This window comes from Naegleria gruberi (genome assembly GCF_000004985.1).
Source record: "Naegleria gruberi genomic scaffold NAEGRscaffold_12, whole genome shotgun sequence".
NCBI lineage: Eukaryota > Heterolobosea > Eutetramitea > Acrasida > Naegleriidae > Naegleria > Naegleria gruberi.
The window spans coordinates 402,632-425,006 of NW_003163315.1; the positions used below are offsets into that span (position 1 = coordinate 402,632).

At 33.0% G+C, this 22,375-nt stretch overlaps 10 protein-coding genes across 10 annotated transcripts; 3 read left to right on the plus strand and 7 right to left on the minus strand.

The window, feature by feature from the left end:
• Positions 1 to 96: 96 nt before the first annotated feature.
• AM25 (uncharacterized protein) lies at positions 97 to 1,731 on the minus strand (the record flags this gene model as incomplete). Its single annotated transcript, XM_002679821.1, has 1 exon — positions 97 to 1,731. One exon carries the CDS (start codon positions 1,729 to 1,731, stop codon positions 97 to 99), a length of 1,635 nt encoding a protein of 544 aa, XP_002679867.1.
• A 325-nt stretch (positions 1,732 to 2,056) lies between these two features.
• Positions 2,057 to 3,663, plus strand: NAEGRDRAFT_78967 (TLDc domain-containing protein; the record flags this gene model as incomplete). The annotated part of the gene is made up of 1 exon (XM_002679691.1): positions 2,057 to 3,663. One exon carries the CDS (start codon positions 2,057 to 2,059, stop codon positions 3,593 to 3,595), a length of 1,539 nt encoding a protein of 512 aa, XP_002679737.1. The 3' UTR covers positions 3,596 to 3,663.
• A 684-nt stretch (positions 3,664 to 4,347) lies between these two features.
• On the plus strand, positions 4,348 to 4,707 carry NAEGRDRAFT_65048 (uncharacterized protein; the record flags this gene model as incomplete). Its single annotated transcript, XM_002679692.1, has 1 exon — positions 4,348 to 4,707. The coding sequence occupies one exon, from the start codon at positions 4,348 to 4,350 to the stop codon at positions 4,705 to 4,707; it is 360 nt and encodes a 119-aa protein (XP_002679738.1).
• A 984-nt stretch (positions 4,708 to 5,691) lies between these two features.
• On the minus strand, positions 5,692 to 7,044 carry NAEGRDRAFT_65049 (uncharacterized protein; the record flags this gene model as incomplete). Its single annotated transcript, XM_002679822.1, has 1 exon — positions 5,692 to 7,044. The coding sequence occupies one exon, from the start codon at positions 7,042 to 7,044 to the stop codon at positions 5,692 to 5,694; it is 1,353 nt and encodes a 450-aa protein (XP_002679868.1).
• A 1,372-nt stretch (positions 7,045 to 8,416) lies between these two features.
• Positions 8,417 to 12,222, minus strand: NAEGRDRAFT_78968 (FH2 domain-containing protein). Its single transcript, XM_002679823.1, has 2 exons — positions 11,974 to 12,222; positions 8,417 to 11,718 (listed from the first exon to the last, which is right to left on the minus strand). The coding sequence occupies exons 1-2, from the start codon at positions 12,044 to 12,046 to the stop codon at positions 8,435 to 8,437; spliced, it is 3,357 nt and encodes a 1,118-aa protein (XP_002679869.1). The 5' UTR covers positions 12,047 to 12,222; the 3' UTR covers positions 8,417 to 8,434.
• A 1,979-nt stretch (positions 12,223 to 14,201) lies between these two features.
• On the minus strand, positions 14,202 to 15,233 carry NAEGRDRAFT_912 (uncharacterized protein; the record flags this gene model as incomplete). The annotated part of the gene is made up of 1 exon (XM_002679824.1): positions 14,202 to 15,233. A coding segment is annotated over one exon (1,032 nt), but the record flags the coding sequence as incomplete, so codon positions are not given.
• Positions 15,234 to 16,885: 1,652 nt separating this feature from the next.
• On the minus strand, positions 16,886 to 17,677 carry NAEGRDRAFT_47447 (uncharacterized protein; the record flags this gene model as incomplete). The annotated part of the gene is made up of 1 exon (XM_002679825.1): positions 16,886 to 17,677. The coding sequence occupies one exon, from the start codon at positions 17,675 to 17,677 to the stop codon at positions 16,886 to 16,888; it is 792 nt and encodes a 263-aa protein (XP_002679871.1).
• A 464-nt stretch (positions 17,678 to 18,141) lies between these two features.
• On the plus strand, positions 18,142 to 19,647 carry NAEGRDRAFT_65053 (uncharacterized protein; the record flags this gene model as incomplete). Its single annotated transcript, XM_002679693.1, has 1 exon — positions 18,142 to 19,647. The coding sequence occupies one exon, from the start codon at positions 18,142 to 18,144 to the stop codon at positions 19,645 to 19,647; it is 1,506 nt and encodes a 501-aa protein (XP_002679739.1).
• A 696-nt stretch (positions 19,648 to 20,343) lies between these two features.
• On the minus strand, positions 20,344 to 21,075 carry NAEGRDRAFT_65054 (uncharacterized protein; the record flags this gene model as incomplete). The annotated part of the gene is made up of 1 exon (XM_002679826.1): positions 20,344 to 21,075. One exon carries the CDS (start codon positions 21,073 to 21,075, stop codon positions 20,344 to 20,346), a length of 732 nt encoding a protein of 243 aa, XP_002679872.1.
• A 126-nt stretch (positions 21,076 to 21,201) lies between these two features.
• NAEGRDRAFT_65055 (uncharacterized protein) lies at positions 21,202 to 22,134 on the minus strand (the record flags this gene model as incomplete). The annotated part of the gene is made up of 1 exon (XM_002679827.1): positions 21,202 to 22,134. The coding sequence occupies one exon, from the start codon at positions 22,132 to 22,134 to the stop codon at positions 21,202 to 21,204; it is 933 nt and encodes a 310-aa protein (XP_002679873.1).
• Positions 22,135 to 22,375: the final 241 nt, after the last annotated feature.

The following is a 22,375-nucleotide window of genomic DNA, read 5'->3' on the forward strand; positions in this document are numbered from 1 at the left end:
TATATTACCATATTTGTTACCCTACAAAAATAACATATTTTCTAAAAATGGTAGATTGTTATATTTTTACATTTTTTACATTTACAAATATAAATTTTATTCAAAGGATTCAGTGGCAACAATTGCTTGAACCTCTTTCTTATCACCGATGTAGGCACCTCTCAACAGATAAGTCTTGAGATTAATGATATGTTTAGCATCAACTCCTGAAGCATGTGGATGAGTTTGAATTGTCTTGTGTAAAACTTCAATGGTATTAAATTTCCATTCTTTGGTCTCCTTATTAGGTTCTGTATTTCTATCGATAATGTAATCAAAGAATTCGCTATGTGCATTAACATGATTCTTCACAAGATTGATTCTTGAGCACAAGCCTTTCAAAAAGTGATAGATGGCACATCTCACATCAGAGAATGGAGCTCTCAAATTATACATGGCATAGTTCATAATGTAACTGTTAGAAGGTTTTGTGATACTTGGTTCAATTCTCTTCTTTAACATGGACTCGAGTACGTTGACAATCTTTTCAGCTCTCTCATCGTCAATTCTAGGTGATTCGAGGATAGAGCCTAGTGAGTGGTAGAATGCTTGAGCAATTTGGTCGTTGATGGAATCGGCATAGAAAACCAGATATTTTGAAAGTTTTTCCTCATCTCCAAGGAGAATAAAGTCCAAATTCTTTACCGATGATTTACACAAAGCGCCAATTACTGAAATGGCTACTATTTGAGATTCCTTATTGAATGTATTCGAAAGATCTTCATTAAAGAGTTTCAAAATGATTGATGGTGGCACTGACAATTTGGATTCTTCTCCAAAGAATAAATTTTCTGCAGCATCTGAAATATCAGCAATCAAATTGAGAATAAATGTATAGGTGAGTTGATCCTCTTGGTTGTCATTGAGAATAGCCATTAATAAATCAAATGATCCCTCTTCTTTCAAAGAATTGGCTCCTTGTTTCTTGAAGCTTTGAAGGCAAAGGGCTTTGAAAATTTCCAAAAAGTTTAAAATTGACAAAATATCATCCTTTGAATTCTTAAAATCGTTATTGAACAATTTGAAAAGACCAATATTAGAAACAGCATCGAAAGCTTCTTGGGACAGTCCACATAAAGTTGTCATTAATTCATACACTCTAAATCTATTAATTTCATTTCCAGATTTTGGCAATTCACCCAATAATTTATCAACCAATAAAGCTTTGTGCTTGTAGAAAATTGCATCTATGCCATCCAATGTCGACGCAATGTTTGTGATGATTTTTACAGCAACTTTTTCCACAGAAATTTCAGGATCCAACATTCCACTATACAAAATATCCAAAAACAATTCAGGATTAGCCATCAATGTTTGTAAAGTACATCTAGCAACTTGATTAATGGTCAATCGTCTAACAATTTCGAATGGATGCTTGTATCCCTGTGCAAGAAATTGTCCAACAATCGGATCAACCAACAAAGCTTGATTAACATCGGTTTCTTCCATAATTTTCCCAAAAACAAATACTATCAATTGTAACTGTTCAAGTGATTTTGTGTCAAAACATGGCAAAAAGCTTTGAATCGGAATATTTGTTGTTAATGTTTGCACTCTTTCTCTAGCTGCTCTAGCATCACCTTGTTGAATCAAGTAAGCCTGAAGTGTCTCGAGGGCCTTGATGATATTAGCCTTCTTTCCACCCTCCAACCAAGTTTTCAATTGGACAAAGTCTGTTGTTGTAGCTGGCATTTGTTGATGTATTTTTTCGGAAGTGTTTTTGGAATCTTGAATTTAAAAATAGAAAATTTATTGACTCTTCTTGCGACATGAAAATTTTCATTTTTGCACTCACTTTGTTGTCAAGGAATTTGGACAATCCAGACAAAATCTAACAAATTACTGGACATCTTCCATTATTGCTCAAGATTGATACAAGAGGCACTGAATGGCCAACTTGAACAATAAAAAAGATCAAAATTTTTGTTGTAATTTTATCGAGGTTGGTCAACCTTTGCAACCAAAACAAGTTACGTTCTGACTTTTTACTTGTTAAAAAAATTCACAACACATCAGTATGCAACACGTTGACACACTAAACGAACAACATGTTGACGACTTGCATCATAAAGCAGATATTGCACGAAGCAATGAACTTGAATTAACACCAGAAGAGCAACAACAACATGAAGTAAAAACACAAGTTGTCGAGCTACCACTAACAACAACAACAGACAAGACGGTACTCATGAACAATCATCAACCAATTCATTTAAATTTGAGAGGTACAATCATGACAGTTTCGTTGAGTACATTCTATTCATGTAAAAGAGAATTGGAAGACAATTTTTTTATGAAAATGTTTTCTGGTGAGCAACCCATCTATAGAACTAATTGTCAATCATCGAGTGAGCCAATTTATTTTATTGATTGTGATCCAATCGTATTTAAAAGTGTCCTTGATTGGTTACAATATGGTATTGTGAAAAATAATGAACTATCAGGTGAATTGAAAAATGCTTGTAAATTATTCAAACTGTCAACTATTGTTAATATTTTAGAAAATAGAAAATTATCCTATTTAAATTTTTCAAATTGTGAATTTCAAAATTTAACTTTAAAAGGAATGTACTTGTGTAATTTTACAAATGCTAAATTTGTTAAGTGCTATTTGAAATTTAAAAGTAGAGATTATTGTACAATTGATAAATGTGAATTTATTGATTGCGTTTTGAATAGCACATGCTTTACTAGAGATTTCTCAAAGACCAACTTGTCATTGAAAAATAATAATACTTTTAATGGATGTAGATTTAAAGATTTAAATTTGACACGTTTAAAAAGTCTATCACAATTTAATGGATGTATATTCGAAAGTTGTTCATTTAGTTTTGAAAACTTTTCCGAAAAACAAATTGAAAACAGTACTTTTGAAAAAGTTGATTTTAAAAATCAAAATTTGAAAGGTTTTACATTTAAAAATGTTGAATTGATTAATTGTTATAATTTTATAGGTCATTGTGAATGTGATTCTGAAGGTACTTTTCAATTTTGTAATTCAACTCTCATTCCAAATTCATTTATTTATTCTAAATTATTTACAAGTTGTAAAAGTAAATCAATTCCTAAATTGCTATACCGAGGTACCATAGATGGCTTTAAAGCAAAGAATTTTCATTCAAAATGTGACAATGCTGGTCCAACATTGGTAATTATCAAATCTGAACATGATGAATTATTTGGTGGTTTCACAACCCAAAATTGGAAATCTCCAACTAATGATTACGCATTTGGAAAGGACAATTCTGCATTTATTTTCAAAATTATTCCTGAGAATGAAAATTATCAATTTCAAAAGTTTGACATTTTAAAAAACAAGCAAAAACATGCAATTTATTTAGATAATAATTACTTGTCTTCATTTGGAGCGTATGGTTGTGATATTTGTATCAAGGACGATTGTAATTTAAATAGCCATTCTTTTTCCAAGTTTGGATGTAATTATGAATTACCTGATGGATTTAAAACTGACTCATTCGAAGCTCATTCTTATTTGGCTGGAAGTTACGAGTTCAGAGTTGTTGAAATTGAGGTTTTCAAAATAAGAAATCAATAACTTTCAATCAACTTGGAACTAATTTTTAAATATAATATTCATTCACTTTCATCCTTAATAAAATCCTTAAAAAAAAAGAAACGAAAACTTTCGACACCTTGAAAACGAAGAGCCTTAAAACTTCACATGGATTTCTATCTCGCACCAAAGATACGATTCTAATGTGACCTTCTTGGTTGAGCTGAGCTTGGTTGAGAGTGGACGTGGTCATGCTATTGTTAATAGGAAAGAGAGTTTTCACACTTCATGTTTTGGATGAAAGTTATTGGAAAGGGCGAGAAAGTAACTGAAAATTGGAGAATTAAGAGAAGCGAAAGAAAGCTTGTTGCCCTTGTCAGATCAGTCAAAGTACATTGCAAATATCGTTTATCTTCTATTTTGCCAAAATGTTTAAATCGAAAGGACTTGTATTCGAAAGTATATTCGAATGCACTACGCTGTACTTGGATTCAGAACATTTGTAAAGTTTATCAAAATTCTTTAAATACACTTAGTCAGTAAACCATCAACCAAATAGATGCCTTGAACTCGTTATAACCAGATGGAATTTTATCTTAATTCTGCGGTCAACCAACTAATGGATTTGGAAAAGAGCGCATGGAAGGTTGTCCATCCACACCTCTTCAACCATTGGTTGAAATTCAACTTTACAAAAACAAATTGATAAATAGTGGAAGCTTAAAGAGCTTTAAATTTCACTGTCAAACAGAGAATTTCATTAATCAAAAAAAAAAATTCACACAACCGAAATCATGAAATCTGCCCTTCTTCTTACTCTCACCATCTTGGTATCCCTAGCAATTGCCACAACTGCATTGAAATGTTACAGTGGCATTCAACAAACAGGCACTGGTACCATTACAACAATTATTGAAGTTAGTAACTCAACTCTAACCAATTATGTCTGTGCTCGTTATGAACAAAGTGTTTCATTTGTTACTCAAAAGGTTTTCACATATACTGACAAGGCAACATGTGACAATTGGTTATCAATTACCACATTCCAAAAGGTTTATTGTTGTAATACTGATTTGTGTAATGGTGGAGAACATGTTGTTGGATCTGCATTGATGATTGGTTTGGCTATCATTGCTTCTTTCATTCTTTTGTAATTATCAATGAAATACTCAGAATAAAAACTGAAAATGAAGTTAATATCAGAATTGAATGCAATCTTTAGTTTCCGTTTTCCAAAAACATTTTTTATGAATTTTAAAAAAAATGTCAGACCCAACATTGTGGGATTCTCTCATTCAAATTATTCAACTCGAGAAGGAATTGATCAATGTGATCATTTCTCATGAAAATCATCTTCAACAAACCGGAAGTGAACAAGTGGTTGAATATTATGAAAAATTAGTGGACGAATATTTGAGATTTATTAAAGATCATTTCATGATTAATAACAAATTCGGAAATGGAGTGGATTATTGTTCATCATTTCTTGAAAGATATTACAAAATTAAAAGAGGAGAATTATCCAATCAAGAGAAATATAATCAATTTCATGAATTGTTTCTAATGGTGAAGAGACAATCATCTGAAGAATTTATTAAACATGTATTAACAACAGAGGAAGAACATTCATCATTTATTACTACTGATTCGGAGGCATCAACCAATAATGTTGGATGGAATAAGAAATGTTTAGCATTTGAAAGTAAGATGAAGAATAGAATTTTAACATTAGCCAATCAGCAATATTCAATGGTTTATGGAATTGCCTCTCATGAATGTCCTCTCTCTAATACTCAACAATCAAGGAAGGATCTTGATGAGAGCTCCATACTAATGGCATGCATTTATGCTTGTATGATATTGCATGAGGAAAATTTGCCAATTCAATCTGATTCAATTTTGAAAATTGTTCAAGCTTCAAATATTGAGATACCCTCTGCGTATGCTTCACTGGTGGCCAAGTATTTAAAGAATCATTCATTGAAGGGTATTATTGATAATTTGCAAGAAGAGGATATCAATGTTGCACCATCTACACCACATGATAATCATCAATCAGTTCCATATGGTATAGAGCTTTCTGAATACGGAATAGATGAAAACATAGATATCTTTGGTGATATGTTTTAACTTGTCATTTATTTAAAAGAAAGAACACAAGTTTTAGATCTGGATGAGCAATACAATTCACCATTTTCACAATCCAAAGCAATATCAATTCCCTTTCCAGATGTACTAACATCAAAGAATTCATTATTATAGTCAACCCATTCTTGTCCTTCTTGATTCATTGAAACAATTCCATATTGAGTAGTAAATATTCTACCAGTTTCGTTTTCAATTACTAATCTTCCAGTTCTTCCACATGGAGTTTTCAATTCAACCTTTTTGAGAATCTTTCCCTTCTTATTACATACAATCATTTCGTATTCTGAAAGTAAAACCAAATCATTATTGGAATTCAATGCAAGTGATGCAAAATCAGTATTTCCAAATATATTTTGACCTTGCAAGTTTTCCCTTAACGATTTAATGACCTTTCCAGTGTCAGGACACAAAAAGTCAATGCCGCCTCTTTGTAACAGGTAAATAGTGCCATCATGCTTATCAACTGCCATGCTTCTAATGATTCCCATGTCTTCATCATTCTCCCAATAGGTCATTTTACCATCTCTTGAAATTTTCACAATAGTTGAGGCACAACATCTGTCAATTACATAGACAAGAGCATCATCTCTCAAATCATAGCATGTATGATAGTGATCTCTATCTTGTGGTTCTTTAAAATGGTTGACCATCAATTTAGTTTTAGTATCAAATTCAAAAATAGTACTACGATCTGAAACAAATAGTTTTCCATGTTTGGAATCCAAACAAATAGCATTTGGACCAGTGAATTCAAAATTGAAATCTTCATTTTCACCCAATTTCTTTTCATCTTCATATTCAAGACTGAACGGAACATTTCTTGCTACAGTGGTCAGCACCTTATGAGTATGAGAACTAGTCTTGGTTGACTTGTTGTGTAACTTGAAATGATTTTCACACAAATTAACCTTACACTGCTCACACCAATATCCAGCAGCGATAGACTCACCATGTTCCTTCAAACATTTAGCACAATCACAAGTATTTTTCAAAGCAGGAATCTCAACAACAGATGAAGCATGTGATTTCGTCTTGTTTGAATTATTATGCAAATTGATGTGATTTTCACAAAAGTTCATTGAGCAAGTTGGACATGAATGGGTAGCAATCACTTCTTCCTCTTCATCCTTCAAACATTTATCACAATACTTGATGGAAATCTCAACCTTTGGTGGAAGAAATGAAATTTCCTTGACATGGCTTGTATGTGATCTCGTCTTGTTGGAATTATTGTGTAATCCCAAATGGTTCTCACACATATTCATGTTACATTCTGAACAATGGTGCGTGGCTTGAACTTCCTCTTCGTCATCCTTCCAACATTTATCACAATGAATCATCATTTGATTTGATTATTCTTAATTTTTTCTAAATATCTCTTAGAGAGATTTTATCAACAATGAAAGTGAGGAGTTTTGGGTGAATGTTCAATAACAAAGAGCTGTAATCTTACTATTGATTAGTACAGCGCACGAATCCTTGACCCAACATGTACAAATAGTCGGTGAACATACCATGAACACTAAAAGGAAATACTAATTAAGGCTTGCTCGAAAAGTACCTACCATTAAATATGAACCTATTGGGATGTGTCGTAATCACTGAAATATATCACCTCGCTGCTAAACAGCGTCATCTTTTAGCCTCTCAATAATGTGTTGTTTGCTTATTCAATTTGTCCACACAACAAAAAATGTCCTCACAACTCTCTGTATTGAAAGAATGTCAATGGTGTTTACAGCATGATGATGAGCATTGTGTAGCTACTCATCAATGTGCTGATTGTAAGGTTGATTCACATGAATATTTATGTGAATTACATGCAAATATTCACAAACAAGTTACCAAGTATAAATCTCACAATATGCAATCGCTTTCCTTTGGACCTATTTGTGATTTGAAAATCAATCCTACTTTTAAATTGAGTGAATTCAAGTTTTATCAGCCAAGCAGTTGTGTAATCGCTCAACAATCTTTATTCGTCACTGATCGTGATTCCATATTTGAGTTTAATTTGAAATCGGGTGAATTGGTACAACATTTTAATGAACCTCAAGAGAGATATCCAAGAAATTTATGTTATGATCCTTCTGATGATACTCTTGTTTATTGTATTGAAAGAGGATCTTCTTTTGATGTTGTTAAATTATCTAAAAATGGTAAAAGAATTTTGTGGGAAATACAAGATCAATTACGAATTAGTGATATGTGTGTCGACAAGATGAATAATGGAAATGTCTACACCGTTCAAAAAGATGGTATTGTTGTCATCAATAAGGGAAAAGTTGTTAATACTTTGAGAGATGACTTGAACGGTGACAATATGTTCATCAATATTGCCTACGACTCATTGGTTGGTGTTGCAACTGATTGTAATGACCAATTGATCATTTCTACAAAGAGATGGATTTTGATTTGCGATAAAAAGGGAAAAATTCTCAAGAAGGGACAAAAGATTAGAGAAGGTGAAAGTTGTAGAATTCAAGTTGATCCAATTCAATCTGACAGAATTTATTATATTGGTGATGAATGTTTGGAATCATGTTTATTGAATGGAACCAAGAGATTGTTTCTGAAATATGATCCAAATTATGAAGAGAGGTTTGAAATTTATTGTGGAGCTGGTTTAGATTTTGTAATTGACTTTGAATCAAGACAATTAATTGTTGCTAATATTTGTAAAGGAAAGATTCAAGTATTCCACTAGAAGCAAGTAAGAATAAATTAAATAGTTTATTTTTCAATGCCTGGTCTAACTCTATTTAGATCTAATTTCATAGATTGAGATCTCTTCATAGATCTAGCTGCTACTTGAGACTTGAATACAGCTTCCTTGGCTTTCTTGAATTGTAAAACAAATTCTGAAATTAAAGCAAAGAATTCATCTTCTGCCAATTGCTTGTCGGTGGATTCAACAGGAACAAAGTGATAGAATTCATAACAGGCAGTGAATTCCTTTTGGAGTTTTTCAAATGATTCTTTGGTTGAAGGGAAGTCCTTTTGGCAGAGTTCATAAAATTCTTCTAACATTTTCTTGTAAGAATCAGTATAGGCTCCTCTTGGAATATCTTGCTTGGATTTACAAATAAACTTGTACATTGATTCTAATTCAGAAAAATTCAACACAAGTCCAGGAACAGTAATTATGACACCATTATTACACACACCTGCCTCGTAGAGTTCTTCATCAAAGTTTCTTGTTTCTTCATCACATATTTTTACAAGATAGCTTATCAAAGTAGTACTCTTATCGACGGTTGATCTTGTATCTTTAAGTTTAGTCAAAATTCTCAAATCAAATCCTTCACCTTCCAAACGCTTCTTACCTCTGTTCATAAAGCTACCAATGGCAAGGACATATGACAAAAGCTTGGCAAATGACTTGCAATTAACTATACACTCGATGGCTTTTCTCTTCTTTTCAATCTTTTCACTAACTTCTTTAAGTAAGATTGGGAATGATGACATGTATCTCATCAATCTAAGCTTGGAGGCAACATCTTCAATAGCCAAAATATCCAAGAAGAAAATATCAGACTTTGGAAGTTCTTCGCGATCCAACCCCTTAAGTTTAGTCTTCATTGTTAAGGTATCACCACTACTTGTGAATTGTTCTAAATTCTCAATTTGTTGATTAGTGAGCTTTGTAATATCAAGATTATTGATAGCTTCAACAACAATTTCATTACTAATAGATTTAAATTGACTGTTAATAATAATTTCAATATTTCTAGCTGTCTTGTTATCAATAATACCTTCAGTTGCCAATGATTTTTGTAAAGTTCTAGGAGAAGCTTTGGTACCGCCTCTTGGTGAGGTAAATCCTTGTCTTGGAGTGGCACCACCAGTGGCTGGTTCTGGTTCTTCTTCAGCCTTTGTTTGTTTAGCAAACAACATTTCAATTTTTTCCAAATCAATCATGTTAGGATCAACTTCAATCTTACTCCACACAGAATATTCCGAGTCAACTTTCTTGATTGGCTTCCAATGCAATTGTTTGGTCTTACTGACCTCTTCTTCTTCAGTGTGTTGAATGTACTTCTTTTTAGTACCAAAAGAGATTGCGCCAGGTGGAGGTGGAACACCAGGTGGGAAAGGAATACCGCCAGGTGGGAGAGGGATTCCCATGCCTGGTGGAGGTGGAATGTTACCAAATGGAGGTGGAGGCGGAATGTTACTACCTGGAGGTGGAGGAATATTACTTCCACCAGGTGGAAGTGGAATATTGGAAGATGGTAAAGGAATATTACTATTTGGCACAGGAGAATTATTTACAGATGTTGGTTGTGTTGTAGTACTTGGTTCAGGTTCCTTTTCTTCCTCTACTATATTCATATCAGCATAAGGTTTTGTCGAGATTAGATATCTGGCATGTTCAATTTCTGTTGTTCTAGATAAGAAATGAGGACACTTTTCAAGTGAACAAACTAATTCAGTCCAATAACTTGTTGAAAGATCAGCTGCATCTTCCTCACTTGCACAATCAATTTCTGAAAAGTTTAACTCTAGTTTAAAGTTTCCGGAGAAACTTGGTGAATTGTGAGCCCAATCGAGTTCACTCTTGTCTACCACTACTACAGTGCTTGTTAAAAAAAGAGTATTAAAAGTAAATCTAAAGAGAGAAATAATGTTACCATCGTCAGCCATTGTAAAAGCAAGAAGAATAAAATCTCCCATCAATGGTTTGCTTTCATTGAATGGTAATGTATAGTGGAACCATGTTTCAATTCTTGTAGAAGGTCTTTCTTCACCTCTTGGTGAACTCATAAATGTTTTTCTTCTCTCAACTCTTGGAGCATTATTAACAGAAGCTGTAGTAAATGTAGAAAACAAAATATCGGTTTGTTTTCTTACGACGAAATATAACTTTCTATATTGGAAAGAATTTAGACTGTCAGGAACTGTATCTTCATCATCACCTTTAATTGCAAGCCATTCATCTCTTTTAGGTGTTGTTCTAGATGGTTGCAAACTCATTCTTCTATCGCGTGATGTTGACTCAACCATTGATGTTGCCATATTATGATTAGAATGTTTTACACATAACCTAGAACTATTCATGGAAATGCATTGCAATCTAAATACTGAAGGTTTAAAGAAACCTTTAAATGTTGGGTTGACTGAAGGAGAAAATGTCAACATTGGAACATCGTGTACCATCAAAGTGAGTGGTCTTTGAAGTGAAATAAGGAATAAATTAGCATAACGATAAACTGATGGTTCAAGACTCTTCAAAAGAGTCATAGATTTTGGATTCAATTTCTTTTCTAATCTAGTATATACAATATCTCTTGCTTGGTTCAAAATCATCATGGTATTTAAAATTCTCTGACTATAATTTGTTGTTGTGGTGGTTGTTGTTTGGTTACTTGTAGTAGAAACTGCATCAAGATCATTATTATTGAGAAGCACTTTTCCATCTTCTTCATCTGCTGTTGTAACTGTAATATTAACTTCATTATCTTGTGATTGATTTGGTTCCACATTAGGTGAAACTTCTGTTGAATTTGATTGTGGTTGTTGCTGATCAGAAGTATCCAAATTTTCAAGAGAATTTACACTAACAGAGGCCAGATTAGATGATGAACCTCCTGCTCCATCTAAAACAACAGTTGTGACTGTTCTTTCTGGATGATGAGATTTGAGACTAGATTGTTCAATTCCGTACATATCCATATACATTTTAGAATCAGTATATGAAACAAATACAGCTGCTAATAAAAGTGCATAACAAGTTGTTTTTGTTGATGCAACAATAACAATACAATAATCTTTGGAAGTTGAATAATTTAGGAGGAAATTATCAATCATGGATGAAAGGGAAAGAAGTACTGGAAGTTGTTCGAAATGTTCACTAATGACAGGAGTTGAACCAATTTCGAAACATGGTCTCGTCGTTACGGCAGGAAATGGTTTAGAAGTGAAATTGAATACAAAAACCTTGTCACTGTACTTATCAGTCAACATGGTTGATATTCTATTGTTCATTTCATCAGTTCCATTGTCATTGTGAATATCTAGTAGTAGTAATAGTAATAGTATTGATGATGATATGGAGATGGTAAATATTTAGAATATCACACAATCATAGCAGTGATAAGCAGAGATGATGAAAATTATTGATAGTAGTAGGGTGTTGGTGATTGGATGATATCATCACAAAGATTTTAATAGTAATATTCCATCATAAATGTTATAGTTTGTCATTATCGGAATAAACCAACAGCCATTTGAATAAATTACTTGACATTTTCATACACAAATCTACTTACATTTCAGCCTCTCGTTTATATTAATATCTATAATATCATTATAGTTCCAATAGTTACGCAGAGCCTTGAACATTTTTCAAAATAGGAGAGAATAATACTATGTACACACTCTATACTCTCCAAATTAACGTTCTCGGATTTTTCTAAAAATCGGTGGTGTTGGTGTTCTTCTTCTTCTTGTCGTATCGATTTTCTATTATAATCAAACACAATAATAACACCTCTCCAATTCGCTGATCGTTGTTGTTGTGATTTTTTTAAAATTTGTTGCTGTGAATGCAAACGTCTCGTTATTAACGCACAAACGTGTAACCTAGAAAATATTTTATCACTCTCTCGGAGACTCTTTACACGGAAGAGGGAAAAGGAGTTTTGAAGAGGTTGATTGTACAATTGTTGGTGTTATTGAATGGTGAAATACGACTCTTCAACGGGATGGTTTTTTGATGCTGATTTGTCAAAGGTTCTTTGTTCAACAGTGAAAGTTGGTGAGCTGCTGGTTGTTGGAAACTAGACGAAAGAGTGAAGAATGTAAACTGTCTTGTTTTTTTCAAAGTGGAAAGTATTTTGATACAAGTGATGAAAGGAATGCTGTCATGAAACACGCTCAATGAAGATCACCAGCAAGAAGGGCAATTTGGCAAGTTCCGAAAATAACAGACGTAAATATTTTGTCAACATTCATCAGCTTTTGTATGAGGAAACCACGAAAGCAAGATCTCTCAAAATAACAACACAGTCAATCAACGAAAATGTGATCAAGATAAAAACAAAACTGTTTATTGCAATAATTTATCAACCATAGAATCGTAACGATGATAAGTTTCGTCTGATTCAGTTCTTTCATGAACTGATTGATTTGAGGCAGTTTGTGATGCACCTGGTGTTGATGGTTTGTTTGGAGAGTTACCGACAAAATATGGACTTGAATTGCTCAAGTTATTGGCAGAGTTAGAAGTTAGATGAGAAGGAGATTGGCCAAACATAGAGAAAGTGGATGGTGGATATCCAATTGTGTTTTGAGTCATTGGACTTGCAAATGAACCCATTCCAAATGAGTTACTGTCCAAGAATGGAGAAAGAGTTCTTCCCAAACCACTTGGATTTCCACTTTGTGATTGAGGATTAAAAATGGATTGATATGGAGGAGAGTAGAGTGAGAATAAATTTCCACTTTCCATCAATGAAGGTCCATTTGATAATAAATTTGAGGTGGAATTTCCCAATCCACCAAGAATACCTGGATCAGTGTATGCTCTCTTGTTGAGAGGAGCTTGGAAATTGGTTTTGATTTGAAGAGTTGGAGATGGTGGAGTTTGTGGACAAGTAGATGTTGAAATATCATTATCATTACTACCACTTGTACTAGTGGTGGTATTATTCGACATTTTTGGTGTCGAATTGCTTGGTGCTTCATATCTTACTGTCTTTTTAACTTCATTTGGAGAGGTCAAACCGCTTGGTGTTTTACCTGTTCTCATAGAACTCTTCTTTTGAATTGGCATGAGAGTTGGAGGTTCTGATGATGAAGAGGATGCAGAAGTGTTGAGAGTTGGGGTCTTAGCAGATTCTTGATCGCCAAGGTATTTCATTTGTGTCTTAACCATTTCTCTTGAAAGGTGAACTTGATATTTAGGATTATTCATAGCAAATTGAACAAGTTGACCTTCATCAATTCTAGTTTCTGGATACACCTTTTTCAAGGTATTGACAATGTTACCAATAAAGTAACATCCTTTGAATTTAGGATTTTCAGCTTTGAGAAGTTTGTTTTTGAAAATAAACTCTAGTTTAAAATCAATTTCCTCAGGATCAATATTTGATCTTGGAATGTGAACTGATGAAAGGAGCCAATTTGGCATAGAGTTGTAAGACTTGCCATCAACTGATGGAGATTGAGGATACATTGGAGACATGGCACTGAATTCACTTGGTGACATGAGTGTATCTGAAACACTGTTATTTTCATCACTTCCTGACAAGTTATCTTGGTCACCCAATTCATCAGTTTGTCCATTTTCCTCATTGGTCATTCTACTAAAGTATAATTGTTGTTGTAATCTCATCTTTGAAATATCAATTGTTCTCATTTGATTATTAGAAGGATAGGTAACTTCAGATGAGGTTTGATTTTGTTCCCAATACTTCTTATTCTCAGTAACAATACTATCAATAATTCTTCTGATTGAAGAATCAATTTTGTTTTGTTGTGGACCTTGACCACCATAGGAGAAATTACGTAAAGTGTAATTACTTTGTAAACCAATTGCAAGTGCTTCACCACCTTCATGATAAATTTGATTGTCTGTCAAGCACAATCTTGTTAATGATCTATTCTTGGAGAGAACTTGAGCCCAACTTGAAGCACCTTGGTTCTTTGCATAGTTAGCACCTAAATCTAAGTGTCTTAGGGTTGTGTTGGTTTCTGCCATATTAGAAAGAGCTAAAATACCCTTCAAGTGAATTTCACAACTTCTCAAATCTAGAGAAGTAAGGACTGTATTGACTGCAAGAGCAGCTGAAAGTGCAACTGCACCTCCATTACCAATTTCATTGTTACCTAAATCCAATCCAGTAACAGCTGTTTGCTCACATTTCAATGCTTCTGCAAGAGCTACAGCACCCTTTTTTCTAATTCTATTATTTGCCAATCCCAAAGTAGTAATTGATGGATTAACTTTGAGAAGATTGGCAACGTAGAGAGCACCTTCATCTCCGAGTTCATTGTCATTAAAATTGAGAGCATGAACGCTGTGATTGTCTTTGAGAGCTTGACAAAGACTCTTGACACCAACTGGACCAATAGCATTTGATTGAAGTTCAAGAACTTTGAGAGATTGGTTAGTAATTAAAGCAGTTGAAAGACACGAAGCACCCATAGCCTTGATACTATTTCCTTTCAATTGAATATCACTCAATTGAGTATTAGACTTGAGTGTTTCTGCCAAATATTTCATACCATCACTTCCAATACCATTATCTCTTAAACCCAATGAAGTCAAAGATGTATTATTAATAAGAGCATCAGCAATACTCTTAATACCGACAACATCAACTTTGTTTCCACCCAAGTGGAGTTGTGTCAAGGTTTGATTATGTTTCAAACCTTCTCCTAGGATTCTGGCACCTTCTGGACCAATTTTGTTGTCACCCAATTTCAATCTCTTCAAAACCTTATTAGTCTTGAGCATTTCAGCAACTAATTCACAACAAGCATCAGTCAACTCATTTCCAAACAATTCAATACTAATAATTTGTTTGTGATATGGTGATTGTGGAAGAAGCAACTCCTTGATAATTAAATTTGCTCCAACATCACTAATATTATTGTGATTCAATAGAATTTCATTGACATCGAATAGAGTTTGATTTGTGTTCAAATTTGAACCCTTTCTATTGTTATTACCTCCTCTATTGTTTCTATCATTTTGTACGGAAGTTAATGCATGAACAAGAGCTTTGATATGATTGTCATCTGCTTGAGCATGGCAAATGGATAACTTTAGTAACGGCTCTTGATTACGAACAGCAACCTTGATGAGTCTGATAACTTCCTGACTTGGTTTAACTCCATATTGATCACAAAATGATAAGTATTGAGTACGTAAAGCATGACTTCTCTTTACAACATCATTCAAGTTACCCAATTGAGTTGGAGAATTGACACTATTAGCACGATTGTTTTGTTGGTCATTTCTTCTCTTGAATTGATTATCATTGTTATAACGATTTGGTGTGACTGCAGAACGACTTTGTGCTCTCTTCAAATTTTGAGTATTGATCACAGGAGTTGTAGTTGACTGACTAACATTATTACGTTTGTTATTAATAGTCAACATGCTTGGAAGTCCATTAGATGAATCATCAGACGAATCATTGGAATGAGTTGGAGAGGATCTACTAACATTACTCTGAGTTGTACTATTACTTTGGGTTGAGTAATTACTTTGATTGCTACCAGAGGATAAACCACTCAAAATACTATTATTCAAACTACTTCCACTGTTACTATTCAACAATGGAGTTGTTGCTGTTTTAGTAGTACTATTATTATTAGGACTATTGTAAGCAAATGATGATTGTTTGGCAACAAAATTATTCAAATAACTTGAACCACTTGAGGTTGTTGTATTATTCATGTTATTATTATTACTACCATTCAATAGATTGTATTGATAGGAAGAGGTATTGTAGTTATTTTCTTCCATCTTGTAATTGTTATTAGTAGTGGAACCTCCCAATAGTTGTTGTTGTTGTTGTTGATGTTGAGGAGAATACATCATTGGATGATGAGAGAGCATCATTGGATTGTTTTGCGGCATCATGTTCATTTGGTGAGAATACATCATCATTGGAGAGGATGTATTGCTGTTGTTGTTATTGTTACCCATTGAAACATTGTTGGAGGTTGTAGTACCCATCATGTTATTATTGGGAAAGAAGAAACCCTGTTGTTGTTGTTGTTGTTGTTGTTGTTGCTTGTTATTCATGTTCGAATCTTTATAAAAGCTTTAAATACTTCGTTCAAAATAATTTTGTAATGGTGGTGGAGGGATATAGTCAATATATTTGTAATTGTCAAGATTTCCGGACAATAAATATGAGAGTACTGGGTTTTAAATACTCTCTTTGAATTCTATGATATGTACAGCACTACAATGTATGAATGTAGTAGTATTAGAAATTTGTAATGCTCAAGCGTCTAAAACTGTCCTGACAGGTGTTGGTAGTCAGCTGCTGCTTGTCGGTAAAAGAATTTTTTTGTTTTATTTTTGACAAGACCAGTCATACAAATTTCAATTTGGCTCTGCAAGACACTTGCCATTCGTGTTGAAATGAATGTTTCCCAAGCAGGAAAGGCAAAATAAATCACAACTCTTAATTCCTGCATGGAAATTAAATGGTAGAATTGTTATTCGAATTGTGAAAACAAAGTGGAAAATGTATCATTGGATGCCACTCTGCTAACATAACGATTTGGTTGCAAAGGAGAGAATAAATCGACTTCCTCACGGGGTTGCTGTTGCCTAAAAAGATTGAATTTCGTATCTGGTTGATGAGCCTGTTGGTTGATTTGCTCTTCGAACTCGAAAGAACCACAGCTGCCGGCTTGTGTATTTGAAAAGAGGCTATTCTTGTGGATATTTCCTTGTGCTTTGATTGGAGAGAATGGTGCAGGATTGTAATCAGAGTCAAAGGAGGTTGCACTCTTAAAGAATGGAGTAGAATTGTTTGATGAATCAATTCTCTTGCTTGGAGTGAATGGTCCATTGGAGAAAGGAGTTGTTGATTGAGCAGAAGGACGGAAAATGTCATCTTCTGAATATTGTACAGAGTTATTATTCAGATTTGAAAATTGGAAAGGATTATTCGTTGATTGTTCAATCGTTCCAAAGTTTGCAAAGGTTGGAGGCAAAGATGAATTAAATATCTTTGAAGATTTTGAGTTGAGGCTTATTGGTTGATAGGAAGTTTCTTGAGAGTAAAACACAGACTTCAATTGGTTAGGAATGGTAAACATATCATTGCTACGATTGTCTTGTTTGATTTTCCTTCTGGTTGACTTGGGAGTTGATGGTTGAGCGAAACTTGAAGATCCCTTGCTTCCCTTGATGAATTGAGAATCAGATTGTGAGGTCTCCTCAATCATCTTTCTCTTCAGCAAGCCTTCAACATGAACTCTCTTGTTTGTTCGATCGGTCATGTTACATCAAACCTTAATGTATTAATACAGTATTGGTGAAGTTGTCTAGTTGTGCTATTTTTTTTGTAGGATGTTCAGAGTTTTCTTTTGGCGGGAATAATACAATTCCGAGCAATTAAGAACAATGAAATTAAGCTTTCGGTTTTAAGGAACCATTAATATGATTCAACATAAGGTTAACATTAACTAATGCGTTTGAGGTTGTTTCTATTCTATGAATTAAATACAAAGAATTAAGATAAATGATGGCTACGGCCATATCACGATTCATGCACCTCATCCCGTCCGATTTGAGAAGTTAAGCATCGTCGAGCCACATCAGTACTGAGGTTGGAGACAACTTGGGAACCTGTGGTGCTGTAGTCTTTTTTATTAAACTCAATTCTGTGTACATCAAAAACTAATATAAATGATAAGATTCGTTAGTTTTGGTAAATTGCATTTTGAAATTCACTTTTAAAAAAATGTCAACCAACAATCTCGCACAATGTTCATCTATTTTATCAATCGATACGTTGTCTATTGTTGTGTCCTATATTTCATTACATGATTTATGTTCATTCCGATGTGTTTCTTCTGATTGGAATCAGGCAATTAATTTTTATACAAATAATCATCATGATCACGATGATCAATTGATAAATATTGAAACTCTTACTCAATCAAGTCCTACTGATGCTGATTGCCATAACAATAGAACGATTGGTGTATTTTGGCTGGATAAATTCAAATCATTCCTATACGAAAGAGATGATCGATTGAAGGAACTGTTCTATGTTGAACATTTGAAATTTAGAGAATATGTGGAAAGGTATTTCTACTTTCATGAAAGAAGGAGGTGTTTAAAGAGATTTAAAAAAGTGGAAAACAAAATTAAGAATAATTCTACAATTGTTTCTAAATTTGATTATGATTATTTGAAATCTCAAGTTAATTGTTCAAATTGGGATTCTATTTCTCGATTTATTCACAATATTTTGAATAATCCCAATAGAGTGATTGAATATGTTGAAAGTATTTATGATTTTAAAGATATTTTTAGTAATAATTTAATTTATAGCGATAAATTTATTAAGGAATGTGTTAATTATAATAGATTTTTAAAAAATCTAATTATTTATTTCGATAATAATGAAAATATTTCTGAAAATGTTTATAATTTTATCGTGAATAATTATTTTGATAATAACAACATTCAAGGTTTCATTATAAATGATTCAGTAAAATTATGTAAATTATTAGCACTATTAAAGGATAAATCTATAACACTGGATTTGAAAGATTACAACTATTTGAAAATAATGTTATTGAAATCAATTTTTATTGGATATGAGCATTGCAAAGAATTAAAAAATTTAATAATTTTGAAATGTAAAACACCAGAAAATTTTTTTTATGGAGGTACATTTGAAAATATTCTAAATTTGGTTAATAATAACTTGCAAAAAATTGACAATGATTCATTTCTGAAAATAGTTAATTTATCTACATTGTTCAATGTGAATATTAAGGATTATTTGGATTATTGTATTGAAATATTTTCATCTCAAGAATTGCAATATCAAGTAATGGATTATAAATGTGAACATGAGTTTAATAATAATGTATCTAAAATTGATGAATATTTCCATAAAATATTTCCAAATATGAAATGTCTCCAGACAGCTGGTGTGGAAAAGTACTATATTAAAAAATTAAATAGAAATATGTTTACTGTTGTAGATAATAATAATTACATTATCCACAAAGTGAAACGTATCAAATGTTACTGGGATTTTTTTTTGTTAGGTAGATATTTAGACGAGCAATTTAGAGAAAATAGAGAATTAAATTATTTTAAACTAGAGAAAGATATGTGTTGGTTGAATTTGGACACACTGATGGGTAGTATTGAACTGGGCTCAGATGAAAAATCAAAAATTGAAGAGAATTGTGCTTTAATAGCACCTAGATATAGTTATCGTTTTTGATTAGGAATTTATATGATACCAAAATTTGTTATTAATCCAATCCATTAAAAACAAGAATATGTACTTCTGACCAACCATAAGAGGATTTTTCAATTCAATTCAATGGATTTGTTTCTAAATCAAAATTTCAAACATGTCAGCTAATTGTCTAATAAAATGTTCAGAAGCCATGTAGATTTCCAATAATAGTTCCATCAACTTTGACTTAATAAACTCCAAGTCTTTTCTCAATTCATTCATCTGCATACCTATAGATGTGTTCCATCCTGTTTAAAAGTCAATATTCTTTTTCACCGAGTCTGTATGGTCCACTGTTTCACATCCATATAAGTTGGAATTGTGAATTTCTTTGTTATTACTATCATAAAGTCCTATATGAAAATGTAATGGGTAAATTTTTAAACAGACATACTGTATCTCAATAAAAGAAATAGTTTATAAAAAAGACTACAGCACCACAGGTTCCCAAGTTGTCTCCAACCTCAGTACTGATGTGGCTCGACGATGCTTAACTTCTCAAATCGGACGGGATGAGGTGCATGAATCGTGATATGGCCGTAATCATTTATCTTAATTCTTAGTATAAAAACAATCTCAATTAATTGGAAACTAGAAACTGTCTTTGTAAGTTTTTTCTTTTCATTCCAACAAACAAATCAATTAATTAAGGAGTTGACATTATCAGTTAATTAACAACTACAGATATATATAATTATTCTTTTCCAGTTCAATGTATTTAACACCCCATTCGAATATATCTTCGTTAACATTTGTGAGAAATCCAAAGGTATCTGCACTTTCAAATAATGGAAATCTTGTGTTAGCGAATGGATACGAAACAGCAAGAATTATTCCCCTACCAAATGATAAAAATTCCAGATATCCAAACTCCAAATCATCAGTACTAAAGTACAATCTGCATGGTTCTGTATTGTACTTTCTTGACTTGGAAGAAAATTCATCATATTCAATACTCTCCATTTGAGTTACAATTCTGATATCACTCAATTGCTCTTCTCTCACTCCACTATATACGAAACCACTCTTAATATTATTCGAATGAGCTTTCAGTAAATATTTAAACTCCTCTAGTGATCCACATTTACATAATTCACCATTTAGTTTTCCAACTGCTCGTTTCTCTGTAGCAATTGGATGTTTCTTCGTTTCACTTTTGTAACAACAAGCATGGTCAATACTCATTGCTTCATACATACTTTGTAAACATAGAGAAAGATCCTTCCCCAAATATTGATAAAACTTTCGATAGTGAATTACTTCACCAAATTGTTGCAATGTGTAGAATTCTTCACCATTAGTTTCGTCCACTTTCGGAGGATGCAATGTTAAATCATAGGCATCTATTGGATAGGATGTACCAGTTTCTTTCTGATGTTTTTCTATGGCCTCTTTGAATGGTTTGGCCATAATTCTGCAATCTCCGGTGGCTTTAAGAAAGTAACTATGCAAACCCATTTTTTTTTAAAAATTTATTTTATATTTAATTGACTTGTTGTAATCAAAATATTTAATATTTAATTAATTTACAAAAATTTAGTTTTTAAAGTTTTCAATATTAATTTCACGATCAACCATAATACCTGCTTTTTGACCTGAGGCCACAGCCAATGCCACGCTTCTCATGTAGGTTGTGGCATCTCCTGCAGCATACACACCCTCAACAGTGGTCTTTTGGAGAGAATCGACAATAATTTCATTGGTTGTGGTCAATTCACATCCCAATTGTTTGGCCAAGTTGTTTCCTTGAGTTGTCTTTGGTTTCAGATAAATTACATCAAGTTCAATTTCAGAAGAATCCTTAAAAACAATCTTTTGAACTCTACCTTGATGATGAATGAGCTTTTCAATGGGTTTCTCAATAATTTGGATTCCATTTTTAACATGTACTAAATGTTGTTGCTCTGGAGTGAGAGTACAAGGGCCATCAGTCAGCAATATTAAATCCTTTGCCCAATTACTGATCATTACACATGAATCGAAGGTCTTTTCATTATTCGAAATGAGGGCTGTTTGCTTTCCAATCTCCTCATAACCATGACAATATGGACAATGAAGAACAGAAATTCCCCAACATTCAGAAACTCCCTGAATGAGTGGAAACTCATCTTTGAGACCTGATGCCAAAATCACCTTTCTAGAATGATAGATTCCATTATTGGTTTCTACTTGAAATCTGCTGCTGCATTCGCCCTTACTTGCCTTCAAAACCTCCTCCATCCTATACGAAACAGTTGAATATTTGAGAACTTGCTCAAGGGCTTTTTTGCTAATTTGTGATGGAGCTTCACCATCATGCAGAATGAAATTGTGAGAGAATGGAGTTTGTCTATTGCATGGCTTGTTAGTGTCGAAAATCAGGACTGATTTTGATGCTCTTCCTAATGCCATAGCTGCTGATAAACCTGCAAAGCTACCTCCAATAATGATAACATCGACGAGTGAGGTTGATAAGTGTTGTTGGATCATTTTTTTTGATTGAAAATATTTCTAAAAAAAGCATGCTAAGGAATGTATAATTATACTACTTTTTTATTCGAAATTCTTCATGTTCAATGAGTAGAAATGCAAATTCAACCCTTAAATCCACCATTTGGGTATTATTCATACATCTTCAATGAAATGCATTGAAATCCATTCATATTCTAATTGCACATTTTCTCCTCATCGCTTTGTTTTTAAATGTATTGTATTTTTTAACACAAAATGT

What these genes read in the sequence shown, in the direction of transcription:
- NAEGRDRAFT_78968 (XM_002679823.1), bottom strand. Translation starts at nt 12,046, where the DNA reads ATGTTCAAGGCTCTGCGTAACTATTGGAACTATAATGATATTATAGAT. An exon ending in TATAAACGAGAGGCTGAAAT is followed by an intron (nt 11,719 to 11,973) that starts GTAAGTAGATTT and finishes TACTACTACTAG; the next exon opens with ATATTCACAATGACAATGGA.